Source organism: Phacochoerus africanus, chromosome 2 (genome assembly GCF_016906955.1).
Source record: "Phacochoerus africanus isolate WHEZ1 chromosome 2, ROS_Pafr_v1, whole genome shotgun sequence".
Taxonomy (NCBI): Eukaryota; Metazoa; Chordata; class Mammalia; order Artiodactyla; family Suidae; genus Phacochoerus; species Phacochoerus africanus.
This window is the reverse complement of record NC_062545.1, coordinates 243,919,135-243,934,526: the sequence shown is the minus strand read 5'-3', so window position 1 is coordinate 243,934,526 and position 15,392 is coordinate 243,919,135. Positions and strand designations below refer to the sequence as shown.

At 36.0% G+C, this 15,392-nt stretch overlaps 1 protein-coding gene across 5 annotated transcripts in view; it reads right to left on the bottom strand.

Annotated features, from left to right (window-relative positions):
- Positions 1-15,392, bottom strand: part of INVS (inversin) — a 166,181-nt gene that overhangs the window by 82,426 nt on the left and 68,363 nt on the right. For 4 of the 5 annotated variants that reach the window (XR_007133271.1, XM_047768041.1, XM_047768043.1 and 1 more), the window contains exons 4-6: positions 10,473-10,646; positions 6,651-6,818; positions 2,107-2,287 (exon numbers count right to left, since the gene is read on the bottom strand). Coding sequence is in view for 3 of the 5 variants with exons in the window: in XM_047768041.1 (XP_047623997.1) it covers positions 2,107-2,287; positions 6,651-6,818; positions 10,473-10,646 (523 nt within the window). In the remaining 2 variants the exon portion in view is untranslated. Of the gene's footprint in view, positions 1-623; positions 708-2,106; positions 2,288-6,650; positions 6,819-10,472; positions 10,647-15,392 lie in introns of those variants that run through there. The other variant, XM_047768045.1, reaches the window with a different exon arrangement.

Here is a 15,392-nt window from a genome sequence, read left to right as displayed (position 1 = left end):
CATCGGTGTCCCTAGCCTCCAGGTTCCATTGCACAACCAGTCAGAACTGTACGGCTGTTCTCTCCAGCTATTCAGGAGAATTATAACGCAATCTCTCGTAACCTCTGAGGCCTTCTCTCCATCCTCTCTAATCTCCCTCCCCCAATTTTTAAGCATCTACACAGTGATTTCAAATCCCAGGAAATAAGTGCACAGGAATGATGAGTTGGTTGTGGAAAAAAATGTTCTGCAACACATTCTGGAGGATGTAGATGTGGCCTTCACAAGTGAGGACCTGTAAAGAGGATCAAAGAATGAACAAGCCTGGTAACAGTATGTTTAGGATACCGGAGTGTCACACATGCCATTGTTCAGTATATAGGGAACCAGGCAGAAGAAGATTCCACATTAGCAGAGCAAGAATACACTGCATGAAAACCAGGCAGACAAAAAGGAATCTGAATGGGAGTTGAGCTCATCTATCTGCTCTCCAGCTATGGTTTGAGATAGAGTTCTCCATAACACAAATGGGCAAAAGTACCTCTTATCTTGTTTGAAAGATAAAGACAGAAATTCAGAAAAGGCTATATGAAAATATATTCAGGACAGGGAAAAGAAACACCATCAGAAAGAAAAAAGCATACCTCAGAAAATGATCTAGAGAAGGATCCAGAGGGAAATTTCAAGCAACTGTTTGGCATCCTTGACTTGTGGAAAGAGATGGTCTCTATGAAATGAGACAGAATATCCTAAGAAGAAGATAATCTGAAATGAAAATGTAAAGGAAGGAGGTAAAAAGGAAAAAAGCTGAGATAAAAAGAAATATGGATGAGAGAAGGAAATCAAAATATAACCTAAAATACAATCTACAAGAGGCAGAAAGAAAGCAGAACTTGTGGAACAAAAAGGCAGTTTAGTGTCATGGAGACAAATTTGCAAAGTCCTCCTAGAATGCAGAGGAAAAGAGATAAAACTGAACATTGAAATGAAACTGCAAAATAAATCTGACTATAAAACGGAATACAAATGTAAGCATCATTTTAAAAAGAAACAATACATAATTTAAAACTAAATTCATGATAATAATGGTTTATTAATAATTACTAATATGAAATAATAACCGTCAAATTACATTAACATATGCAAAGAGTTATAAGTGAAAGTATGCTAAAGTCCTCATTTTATCACAACTTTTTTTTTTTTTTTTGGCCATGCCCGAGGCATATAGAAGTTCCCAGGCCAGGGAGAGAACCTGCACCACCGAAGTGACCTGAGCCACAGCACTGATAATGCCAGATCCTTAACCCGCCAGGCCACAGGGAACTCCTAAATTCCTCACTTTAAAAAGATGAGAATCGGTAGATGTAGTTTTTGCTCTTGACTCTGACTTGGGCTTTAGAAAGTTTTTGATAAATTTAAAAGTAACTATTAGTAGAATCTAAAAACTCTCCCAAAACATTAGGCAATTCCAAACCAAATAACAACAAATATAATCCATATGCCACAAGACAGAAAACAAAAGAAACAGAAAAAAAACCCAAATAAGGAAAAGACTAAAACACAGCTAATACTCAAAGAGCAGAATAATGAAAAAAAGATTAATTTATACAACTTATAATAATGAATATGAATGGGTAAAACTCCTTCACTAAAAGAGAAAGACTCTCAGATTGCCAAAAATTAGTCTTATACAAATATATACATACTTTCTCTTCTAAAAAAGCGATCCCCAAAAAGGTTAAGTAAAAGACATATCAGGGAATATGAAGAAAAGAAAACCAAATATCATAGTATTACCACAAACATAAAATTAAAGCCCTTCTCCCAAAAAGCAAAGGCAATGAATGTGAAAATTATTTTAAATTTACATGTCAATGAATGTACTTTAATTTATAATAAAAATGAAAAGCTAGGACACAATGTTGCAATAATACATAACAGAATATACTTACATTGCTAAAATTTAAGCATACAACAGGGATTTTAGGTATAAAATGCCACAGGTCAATGAAAAATTAATATAATTAAATAGGAGGTGGGAGCTGACAGAGGGAGAGAAGCCAAGGAAAATTCCTATACTCATGCAGTTCCTCCTACTGTTGATACCTGGTTTCACACTTAACTTACCTAGTAAAGCTGCCCAGTGAAGTGGGGTTCGAAATAAGTTATCATAGGATGTTATATTGCAGCTTTCGTATGAGGTCAAGACATCAACCACTGTCACATTCCCATCAGCGACTGCAAAGTGAAGAGGTGTTCGACCCTCGTAGTCTTGCCAGTTCAGTAAAGACTCTGTTGGAGCAGCATCCTGTTTTTAAGGAACCAGAGGCTTCAAACATGCATGGAATCCTCAATAATTCACATTTGACATAAGTATTAGCTGAGCAATTTTTTTTTTTTTTTAGGCCCGCACCTGCAGCATATGGAAGGCTAGGGGTCAAATCTGAACTGCAGCTGCCTGCCTACAGCACCATAGCTACAGCAACCCCAGATTCGAGCTGCGTCTGCAACCTACATCATAGCTGGATGGCAATGCTGGATCCTTAACCCACTGAGCAAGGCCAGGGATTGACCCTGCATCCTCATGGATCCTGGTCAGGTTCGTTACTGCTGAACCACAACAGGAACTCTAAACTGAGCAACTTTTGAAACCTATATATTCTCTCTCAGCAGAAATAAAGTGATAAAATTCCAGAAAATAGCATATAGTCTAAATCTGTAAAAGCTTATTTTCATACTTAACTACAAAAAGTACAGAAAAGATCCAATAAACAATATATACTATCTAGATTAAACAGGAATCAACATTTTGCCTAAAGTGCTTTTTATATCTATTATGGATTCAGCTAAAGCCATATGTTTTGTATTTTTGCTTCATATATGTACATCCATAAACAATAGATAAACCTTATGCATTATACCATGTACACCCCTGAATCTCTCTTTCAACATTACACTTTTGAATTTTTTTCTTTCAACACTATACATTTGGGTATATATGTTGATACAATTCCATTTGTTAGACTACAGTTTAGTTACCGATTCTCCAACTAAAGGACATTAGGTTATTTACATTTTTTCCACTATTAACAATAATGCTGCAATAAATATACTTTCTTTACATGTACTCTTATGGCATACATATGAGATTTTTCTCTAGCCAGATGTTCAAGGGAAATTGCTGGTCTGAAGGGTACCTGTACCTCCAATTAGGTATTGTCAAACTACTCTCCAAATGGTTGTATTAATTAGCATATCCATGATAAATATGCAAGAGTTTATATTTCCCCACATGCTGACACAAATTAACTACTTGGTATTATCAAATTTACTGGTAGTCTGGAGTTAATAGATGCAAATTATTGCATTTGGAGTGGATAAGCAATGAGATCCTGCTGTATAGCACAGGGAACTAGATCTAGTCACTTGTGATAGAACATGATGGAGGACAATGTGAGAAAAAGAATGTATATATATGTATGTGACTGGGTCACTTTGCTGTGCAGTAGAAAACTGATAGAACACTGTAAACCAACTATAATGGGAAAGAAATCATTCAAACAAACAAACAAAAAACAGTATTTTTCTCCTTGTAAATATGAAAAGCATTTCACTAATGGTTAATTTATATTTCTTTTATGAATGAGGTTGAGATTTTTTATCATACATTTATTGGATATTTCATTTAAATTGACAATTCATAACACTTATCCATTTTTCTACTGGATCTTTTTTTTTGTCTTTTTTTGTCATTTCTTGGGCCGCTCCCGTGGCATATGGAGGTTCCCAGGCTAGGGGTCCAGTCGGAGCTGTAGCCACCGGCCTATGCCAGAGCCACAGCAACTCGGGATCTGAGCCATGTGTGCAACCTACACCACAGCTCACGGCAATGCCGGATCATTAACCCACTGAGCAAGGCCGGGGATCGAACTCGCAACCTCATGGTTCTTAGTCAGATTCGTTAACCACTGCGCCACGACGGGAACTCCTCTACTGGATCTTTGTAGCAGATGTGATGTACTGCTTTGGTCCCCCTTCAAGACTTCCCCAGCTGCTGCTAGGGCTGCCAGCAGATAACTCTCTACTGTCAGCCTTTTGGAATAGCTTCAGCTAAAGGGAGTAACCTCACTCAGCATCAGGCCCCTTCTTAGATTAAGACACATCCACAGCCAAGCTCTCTTGCCCCAATTTGAAAACTCTCTGAAGGGCCATCCTAGATTTAGAACTGCCTATACATCAGTGTATTTTACAAAAGATAGGGGCATAAAAAGTATTATAAACACTACAATAAAAAAAGGAGAAATGGAATATTACCACAATGGTATTCTAGGCCCTTGAGTCTCCCAAGGACTAAGATGTGTTTACAAGGGAAAAAAATGCCAAAGGTGTGAGGAAATAAGACATTTTGAGTAAGAATCATCTTTCAAGGACTTTAGATCTTGGAATTAACACATAAAGAATATAAAATAACTATCCATGAAATATGTAGGAAAATAAAAAATGAAATTAAAGGTGAACAAGGAACGAAAACTATCAAAATGACCAGGCAGATCTGAAAAAGAAGCAAATTAAACTTTTAGAAGTGAAAATATAATCACTACGATCAAAGACTCAATGAATAAAGTAAACAAGAGACTAGACTCAGCTGAAGAAAGACTTGGTAAATTGGAAGGCAGACTTGATGTAATTACCCAGAATGGAGCAGAGAGGGACAAGAAGGTAGAAATGTAAAAAAGAAGTTGAGACATGAAATGGAAAGATCTAAAATATGTATTACTGGAGACCCTATAGGCAGGGATAGAGAGAATGAAAGAGAGGCAATATTTACAGAGATAAGGGCTAAATATTTTCCAGAACCGAGATGCAATAATCAGAATGTATGCCAAACGGGGGAAAAAAAAAAGTCACACTAGGCACATGTAGTAAAACTGTAGGATGCCACACAGAAAAAAAAAAAATTACATCTTTTTTTTTTTTTTGGTCTTTTTAGGGCCACACCCGCAGCACATGGAGGTTCCCAGGCTAGGGGTCTAACCAGAGCTGTTGCTGCTAGCCTACACCAGAGCCGCAGCAACGCCAGAGCCGAGCCACATCTGTGACCTACACCACAGCTCACGGCAACGCTGGATCCTTAACCCACTGAGTGAGGCCAGGGATTGAACCCAAAACCTCATGGTTCCTAGTTGGATTCATTAACCACTGTACCACGATGGGAACTCCTAGAAAAAAATTTTAAAAGCAGCCTGAGAGAAAAGATAGATCATCTATAAAGAAATAACAGATCAATAACAGACACTTTAAGAGGAACAATGAAAGGCAGAAAGCAAAATGACAAAAATGACAAAATGAAAGAGCTGAGAAAAGTAACTATAATGACTTAGAAATATGTATACAGGAAAACTGTACATTTAAGAACATGGTGGAAATGCAGACATTCTTAACAAAATTAGGGAGTTTACCATCGTAGAGCTACAGTAAAGGAAGTTCTAAGAATTATATTTCAGGAAGTAAGATAGTAACTGTAAAAGGAAAATTTGAGATTCAAGAAGAAATGCAGAGCAAAGAAATTAGTTAACATGTATATAGAAATAAATTATTGTATAAATAAAATATTAATATATTTTAGTTTAATTTGTATATTATAGGCAAATAGAACTAAATATTAGACTACCATAAAAGTTGGAATTTAAGGAGTTATTAGAAAACCTCAAAGACTCTACTGACAAATATTCAAAATTAACAAAAAAGTATAACAAATTGATTAGATATATAATTGATCGCCAAAAGTATCAACTGCATTTCTATACACCTGCAACAACCAGTTAAAAACATAGTGTAGATATGCTTCTAAAAAGTTCAAAGCAGCATTGTTTCTAAATAGTAAAAAATAGAAAACAGTTCCAAACACCCGTCAATAACAGACTAATGTAGGTCATTTAATTTTCACAAAATGGAATACTATACAGCAGTAAAAAGTAATACATGACAGCTACTCACAGCAACACAGATAAAATCACCATAACACTGAGCAGGAGAAAAGTATGTTATGGAAGAATACATGCAGTATAATTCTACGTACCTAAAATTCAAAAGCACTAAAAACAAAACAACCTATTGTTTAGGGATACAAACATATGCCACAAAACTAAAATGAAAATCAGTGGAATGATAAACACAAAATTGAGGATAGTGGCTACCTCCAAGAAAAGAGAAAATACCCAGGGAACTTCAAAGGTGATGGTAATGTACTTGGCTCCTCAGCTCAGTGATGAGTAACAAGTTTCCTTCTTCTTTATACCTTATATGTATACCTTATATTATTGTATAAATATTCATTTATATATACTTACTATTTAATAAGAGCAAGTATAAGACAAAGTCAGGGACGATAAATATAAATTTAGAAAAGTAGTTGATGGGGGACAGGAATGAGCATGGCGCAGCAGGGGAGAATGCATTTGGAAACTGGCACATAGGACACGTCTGTGTGATCTTACATAGCAGCATTAAAATGTTCTATTGGTTGGGTGATGAGTGCACAAGTTTGTTGTATTCTTTTGCTTCATAATTTGATGGTGTGTCATATACATGCTTTTGCATATATTGGATATTTCATAATACAGTTTTTTTTTGGAAAGGCTACCCAGGTTAGCAGCACCACTTGTACCCACCAGAATGCACCGCACAGTATGAACAGCACTTGGGTCTTTGTGGTTGGCTGCCCAGTGAAGTGGGATCTTGCCTTCAACATCAGGAATTCCAATGTTGGAATCATGCTTGATGAGCAGCTTCACATGCTCAGGGTTATTGTAGTAGGCACTCCAATGCAGAGCTGTTTGCTGCAAAATTGAGAGATTCTCAAAATAACAACAATAATAACAGTAATAGTGGCAACATAAAGTTTCCCCAGCTTTTATGGTGTGACAGGCACTGTCGTAAGAGCTCTTTATGTTTTATCTCCTGTAATTGTCATGACAATTCCAGGAAATGAGTACTCTTGAATTTGCATGCGATTGATGAGGAAACTGAACAGAGATTTTAACTCAGGCAGTCTGACTCCTGAATCTAATGTCTTAATCGTGGCGGGGATTTAGGTAATCAAGTACAAATAAATGGTAATACTGAGAAAGAGAAAAGCTGCCCAATACTTTATGAATAATTACCAACAAAGTAGGTGATAGTCTTAATTTTTAATTAAAAAAAATTTTTTTTTGTCTTGTTAGTGCTGCACCCTCAGCATGTGAAAGTTCTCAGACTAGGGGTCAAAATAGAGCTACAGCTGCCGGCCTATACCGCAACCACAGCAGCGCCAGATCTGAGCCGCATCTGGGACCTACACTGCAGCTCATGGTTACCACTGAACCACAAGGGGAACTCCCTAAGTGATGGTCTTGATACTGCAGTAATCACCTTAAGAATCTGATAGAAGATTTTAAATTTTAATATCTACCAGAAAAACATCCATGCATAGGAAATCATGGATCTGGAATCTACTTATGATATCAAAGGATAAATTTAACTACAATTTTATAGGATAAATTATTAGATCTACTTACTGACATTAAGACCCATTTAGAAAATATAGCAACAACTGCTTTATTTTAGATAAAAGTTAAAAATGAACATCCTGAATTTGTTGATGTTACTTTAAAATCTCTTCTATCATTCTCATCAACTTACTGTTTTCCCTATTAGGAGAATTATTAAGAAAACACACAGAACCTGTTTAGATAGACGTTATCCCTTACAAGTATCACTGTCGTCAAGTCACTCTAGAATTAGATCATTTAACAGCAGGAACCAATCTCATTTGTCATGTTAAAAACTTTAAATGTTGACATATGTGGTATTTATTCAAAGTGTACCTATTGGCATCTAATATGAAGAATTATTATCTAACTCATTACTTTTTGTTTAGTGATAAGTGTAGAACAAAAAAGTCACAAATATCATAGCAATTAATTGCCTATAACTACATTTTCACTAAACATGTATAGTTTCTGTGATTCTTTTCTTTTCCTACATTATGTTTGTTCCGAATGTATTTACTGAAACATATTATGCCTACTGAATCTAACAGTAAAAAGTTTGGGGTTGTAATTTTTTTACATGTTTGTTTTTTCTTTTTCTAGTAATTCTTTTTTTTTTTTGACCATGGTAAAATGTACATAACATGAAATTTACTGTTTTAACTATTTCTAAGTGAAGAATTCAGTAACATTAAGTATATTTACATTGTTGTGCAACCATTAGCACCATTCATTCCTAGAATTTTTCATCTTCCCAAACTGAAACTCCATATCTGTTTAACAATAACTTCCAAGTCCCACCTCCTTCCCGTCCCCTGGCAACCAGTATACTTTCTACAAATCTGATTCCTAAGTGGAATCATACAATATTTGTCCTTTTGCGTATGACTTATTTCACTTTGCATGTGTCCTCAAAGTTCATTCTTGTAGCACGTAGCACGAAGCATGTGTCAGAATTCCATTCATTTTTAAGCCTAAATAATATTCCATGGTATGTATATACTGCATTTTGTTTATTCAGCTGTCAATAGACATCTGAGTTGTTTCCATTTTCTGGCTATTGTGAATAGTGCTGCTATAAACATGGATATACAAAGATCTGTTCGTGCTCCTGATTTCAATTCTTTTGGGTATATAACCAGAAGTAGATTTACTGGATCATATAGTAGTCCTATATTAATTTTTTTGAGGAATTGCCACATTGTTTCCCACAGGGGCCATACCATTTTACATTCCTACCAGCAGGGCACAAGGCTTCAAATCTCTCCACGTTCTCACCAACACTTGCTATTTTTGTTTTTTGTTGTTATACCTATCCTAAAGGATGTGAAGTGCTATCTCATTGTAGTTTTTTATTTGCGTTTCTCTAATGATTAGTAATATTGAGCATCTTTTCATGTGCTTATTGGCTATTCGAATATCCTCTTTGGAAAAATGTCTATTCAAGTTCTTTGCCCATTTTTAAATTGGGTTGTTTGTCTTTTTGTTGTTCATTTTTAATGTATTTTATGAAAGTATTGGTCCATGACAGATTAGAAATTAAAAAAAAAAAAAAACAGATCCTTCACCTCAGCTGGTTTGAGACGCACTGCTCTAGGCTTTTGCTCTTCTTTCTTCTCTGTGTCTGCCTGGACTATCCAGATCCATTTTCCATCTATCTGACTGAATTACCTCCCATTCTTGTTCAATAACAGAAGAATATACAGGAATTAGAAGATAGCAGGAAGTTCATAGAATATATGGGGGAAGACATGAAGCCCAAAGACAGTAGTAGCTTCTTATGTGATTAATGGGTCTTTGTAGATTGATCCCAGTGCTTTTCCACTGAAATATTAGCACTATAAATGCTGTGAGTTAAGAATAACATTAATTTACAAGAGTTGTAAAAGAAAGTTAAAGCTGATTTCAGAACTTTGGGTTATATGAGTGATTACTAAATAAAATCTAAAATTCACATAAAGAACATGAAAATGCAAAGATTATTGAACATAAACCTAGTGAATTAATCATAAGAGTTTTAATTACATAGGAATGCTAGCATTAGTAAGACTCTAAGTGCCTGATGAAAAGGAAGAGGATGATTGCATTTGTCTAACTAAAGACCACATTTTTTTTTTTCCTGTAAAGAATGATCAGAGCATTGATCAAAACAGTGACCAATGTGTACAATACGTTAAAATTCAGGAAGCAGGGAAGATAATAAATCCTAGTAAAAATGCCAGAGCAGATGTTAGAATCAAAAGAAACATAATAATGATAATTTTATAGTTAACATTTATTGCAAGCATACTATGCACTAGGCATTGTGCTAACCACTTCATTAGGTATCACCTCATTTTATCTTCAATAAACTTATCATCTCCCTTTTCACATATGATAAAATTGAGGCAGCTAAGTAATTTGTCCAAAGACACAGAACAAGTGGTGGCTTCTACATTGAAACCCAAGAAGAATGGTGCCAAAGCCCAGGTCATAAAAGCACTGTGCACTTAGTCCATGACCCGGGGCCTCTGTCCACCACAAATCTAACCACCTACAGCCCCCATCATGACTAGCAATCAGATACTGAGTTTTGGAGTTAGACAGGACTGGCTTTGAATTACAGTCCTGACACTTGGATCTTGGGCAGGATATTAATCTTTTTGAGGTTTAGTTTCTTCATATGTAAAAAGATGATACTACCCACCACACATGGTTGTTGGGAGATAAAATGACGGAATTTAAGTGAAATACTTTACTGGAGTGTATGGAGACTTGGAATTGTTCTACCATGCAGGAGTGGTAATTTAGGTTTTCTTTCTTGAGGCTTTACATCATAAAATAAAGCATTTGCTTTCTGCTCTTTTTTTATTTTTTCATGAAGAAGGTTTATTTTGCAGATAAAATTCATTGAGAAAAAAAAAGAAAAAGAAAAAAGAAAGAAATTATCGGCTCTATTTGTTTTTGATTTTGACAGTCTGTTACCTTGTTTTTATCCTGTGTATCCACTTCTCCTGGTGCCATAAACTTCAGCAGAAGTGCCAAACATTTAGGGCTCTTGTGCCGGGTAGTCAGGTGTAAAGGAGTCATTTCTTCTAAATCCTTCTGCATCCAGTTTGCTCTACGTGTAAGCAGAAGTTTCATGAAACGATAATTTCCCTAAATAAAAAACAAGAGACAATAAGAAGTAATTCAGTTTGGTGTCCAAAACACTTTTTCATTTAAAATTTTTCTTTTTTTCTTTTTTTTTTTTTTTTTGTCTTTTCTAGGGCTGCACCCCTGGCGTATGGAGGTTTCCAGGCTAGGGGTTGAATCTGAGCTGCAGCCACCGGCCTACACCACAGGCACAGCAACGCCAGATCCTTAACCCACAGATCGAGGCCAGGGATTGAACCCACAACCTCATGATTCCTAGTCAGATTTGTTAACCACTGAGCCACGACAGGAACTCCCAATTTTAAAATGTTTTAAGCATTTAAATTATTCTGCTAGAGAAATAACATTCAGATAAATTACCAAAATGAAAAATGCTTATAATTCTACCATTCTATGAATTGTTTTTCATGTTTCCTTCCACCCTCTTTCTAGTTTTTTTTTTTTTGTCTTTTTGCTATTTCTTGGGCCGCTCCGGCGGCATATGGAGATTCCCAGGCTAGGGGTCTAATCAGAGCTGTAGCCACCAGCGTACACCAGAGCCACAGCAACGCGGGATCCGAGCCACATCTGCAACCTACACCACAGCTCACCGCAACGCCGGATCGTTAACCCACTGAGCAAGGGCAGGGATCGAACCCACAACCTCATGATTCCTAGTTGGATTCGTTAACCACTGCGCCACGACGGGAACTCCCCCCCTCTTTCTATACACATATAGTTTACTTAGGAGCTAATCAATATTTCATTATGTTAAGGAAGATGTTGTCTTTAAACATCTTATTATTATTTATAATATTTTCTTTTATAGAAAACGCTACAATGTATGTAACTTTATAGTTTTTAAAAAATATAATAAATTATCAGGAACCAAAATACTGATACAAAGGAGTTTGTGAATTTTATGGTTTTTGGTGAATTTTCCAAATTGCTACCTAGTAGCAACAATGTATGAATGTATTAATTTCAGCACAATCTAGCCTGCATAGCACACATTATTCATATTCAAAATATAGTAACTTTGTGAAATAAGCAGAGGTTTTTTTTTTTTAATGGCTGCTCCTGTGCCATACGGAAGTTCTCAGGCCAGGGACTGAACCTGAACTGCAGTTAAGACCTACACCACAGCTGTGGCAATGCCAGATCCTTTAATTCAGGGCACCCAACAGGGCATTGAAACCATGCCTCCACAGTGACCTGAGCTGCTGCAGTCAGATTCTTAGCCCACTGCACAATAGCAGGAATTCCAAAATAAGCAGAGATTTTAAATCCCAATTTATGAGTGAGGGAAGTGAGATTCAAAGGGGTTAAGTATTTTGTTCACGATCATCTGGTTAATAAGGAAAAGGTGGTTAGTTTTCTTGACAAGAGCTATTTACAGGTACAACTAAGGGAGAAGCACAGCTTCCTCAAAGTTCAGGTCCTAGACTCATACGGTTGCATAAATACCAATCCAGAAGACACTTAGGCCACCCACTTGCAAGCAATGCTTTCCACACCAGTTAAATCCTCCACTCTGGCAGAATCAACCCATCTGGAGAAAAAAGTTTAGTTATAAGGGTTAGAATAATACACTAGTGGAGATTCAGGTTCACCATTATATAGCATGTCTGTGTGAGCTTTTAAATCCTTGAAAAATATTTCTACTGAGCTCTTTCCCGAGATGTAGTTCCATATTTCCAATTCCAGTTGGAGCCTTCAATTTGCCCATTATCATCGATATTTCAAAGTCACTATGAACAAACTGCATTGCATGTTCAAGTTTTCTGCCTGCTTCATGTCTATTTCTCTCTCTGTGTTCAAAGCATAGTGGCAGGAAGAGTTATCTACCTTTTTCATCTTCTGAGATCCTCTACTTTCTTAATGATGTTGGAAATGTGGCCTTTAAGTATAATAATATGTTAATGTTCTACTATCAGAGGCTATCAGTGTTAATAAGGAAGACAATTATTAATTGAGCAGGCCCCCCACTGCGGTGAAAGTGAGGCTCTAAGGCAAAGGGGACTAGCTAGTGAAATGAAGAATGAATGCCTGCTTGCCTACAGAGGTAGAGACAGAATTCAACTCAGTCCAGGATTGGGGCAGAGATAAGGCAGAACAAGGCTGGGAAAAGGGTGCATAAGACTGTCTCTATTAGATGGGTAAACTTGGAATGGACTGAAAAACAAATTGATGAGGCTCAATTATTTCCTTTCAGAAGGGCTTTCCTTGACCACCCTAAGTAGAACTTACTTTATTCTTCTCTACTGTAGAACCCTTTAATTTCCTTCAAAGTACTTTTCCTAGTTTATAGTTCCATATATATTTGTTCATTTCCCTTCACTGAGATCTCCCCCGCAGGCAGTAAGCATCATGAAGGCAGAGACTATGTTTCATTGACTGCTGTGCTAGATGTGGTCCCTGGCACATGATAGGTGCTTAATAAATACTACTTGAAGGACTGAGTGAATAAGAGGAAATGAAATAACTTTTACAGTTTTTTTTAATTTAAAAATTCTTATTTATGGTTACTAAATTAGAATCTTAATTCTCAAATATCTGGTATTTGGTTACTCTTACTTTTTAATGTTTCCTTTGTCTGAGCTTCAGTCAGTGTGGACATCATTTATCTGAATTTTCTCATTTCAACTATGCCAGCTTTTTAGAAGGTGCTAAAATTTCCTCAAGAGGGCACTCTGCTCTAAATCTCTTGCCATCTTTCCTTTGAAAAAAGAAAAAATGCCCAGGAAAAATAAATCCATGTGGTACTTCATACCAAAAAATAAGGTTTGACCTTTCTGAGTATAACATTTCAAATTTTACAGAATAATTCATCATGACCTTTGAAAGATATTCAATCGGACAATCATTGTGATTTTGAAATTTAAAGGGAAAAAGATAGGAGAAGAAGAAAACTAGAATATGATGAGGGGATGGCTACTGAGTTGTAGACACAGTGCTTAGTATATTTATACTTTGCATTATTCTGGCAATTCTACCTACACAAAATGTGGTAAATCTCAGTAATAATTATTCACTCATTCAAGCGTCATTGAGTCTTATTACAAGGCAGGTAAATAGTAAAATGTTTGTACTTTACTTATTTCAAAGCTGTTTGACATAGATTTCATCTTTGCTCCTTAGAGAAGTATCACGGAAAATTTTTACACATTAAATAAAGTATCTTCCGTGATTCTATTTCCTCATCTTTAAAATACAAATAATAGTGCCTGAGATTTTTGTGCATATGAAATGATAAAGATAATATTTGTAAAGTACTTAGAATAATACACAAAGCGAATACTCAGTAAATGTTTGCTGATTTTACTCTAAACAATTTTCTAATGTGGAGGAGGCAAGAGAACATAGATGGTCAAGTGAAACCAAGAATGACTCATGGCATGTACAGAAAGATTTGATTGAACACAGCATACACAATTCAGCTAGTGCTTAAGGAGAGAGCCAAGGTTAGGAATAGGTAAAAGTAAAAATAGCTGGAATTGTGTATAATTAATGGTTTTTCTGATTTTTTTTTTTTTTACACTGAGAATGATGTCTATATTCTACTTACAGATAATGGTGATACAGTACTAACAAGAATATACACAGTAGGAATTTAGCTGGTACCCTGCATAAAGGCCAGCTATATATGATCAGGCCAGCTTCTATTCCAAAGACACATGAGATAATAGCTACAAATGCTGGGACTAGAAACAATGTAATCCATTTGGATCAATGTCAACCTCCTTGGTCTCATGAACAAGCATTACTAAATGCCCAGTGTATGCAAACTCAGTTCTGAGAATGAACAGAGGGGACAGACAACTCTTAGAGTTAAAAATCAGGTGAGTATTTCTAGTATTCAGAGTATTATTAGTTTGAGGCAGCAAGTTATTTTGATAACTCTCCAAAGACTAGATGACCCTGGGAACCCAGGCTACTTTGCTCCCCATAAAGCACCCTCTGTACAAAAAAGCAAGCAAACAAAATGTCTTAATATTTTCTCACTACGGCTTGAAATTATGACTTCTTAAGTTTTCAGGTTTATTCTTATAACACAAATAGTTTTGGGAGGCTTTGGAAGTTAATAATTTAGTATCCTCTCTTGCACAGAACCTGATCCTGAGGTAAAGACTGTTTTGGGATCTGATTTTATAATTTCTGACTTAGTAGGAAATAGTATAAGAATTAAAGAGCTGACAGACTAAAAGAGTATATATTCTTAAGAAAATTCTGGTGGTATGTGAGCAGAAGTGAGAGCTAAAGCTACAAAAAAAGTCCTGATTTCATCACTAAAAGGACATGAACTCTGATATGACGAGGTCTACTATGCCACTGAAACGTGAAAATATTTCCTTGGGTTTCTGAAACATTGAAGAAGATATTTTTCCATTTTTGTTCTTGTTTCTGTTGTTCTTACATACTAACAACCTCGTCTTCATCCTCTCTGTAATCAATAACACCAAGAGCTTCTTTGCCTGTAATGTAAATGACTATGACATTTGGATTTCCCCCAAATACATGATAAGAAGTATAATATCTGAAAGAGCAGAAGAGAATGAAAAAGCTCTCTGACCTGGAGAATAGCACTCAGAATTAATCTGGGAAACAAACTCAAAATGCCACTTTCAAGCTCATGTTTTGTCTTTCCAATTCTCTATGATGAACTTGTTTTTTAAGGAAAAGCCATTAAATCTTTTTTTTTTTCCCCCTCTAGGTCATGGCCATGGCATGCAGAAGCTCCTGGGCTGGGGATCGAACTTGCATCATAGC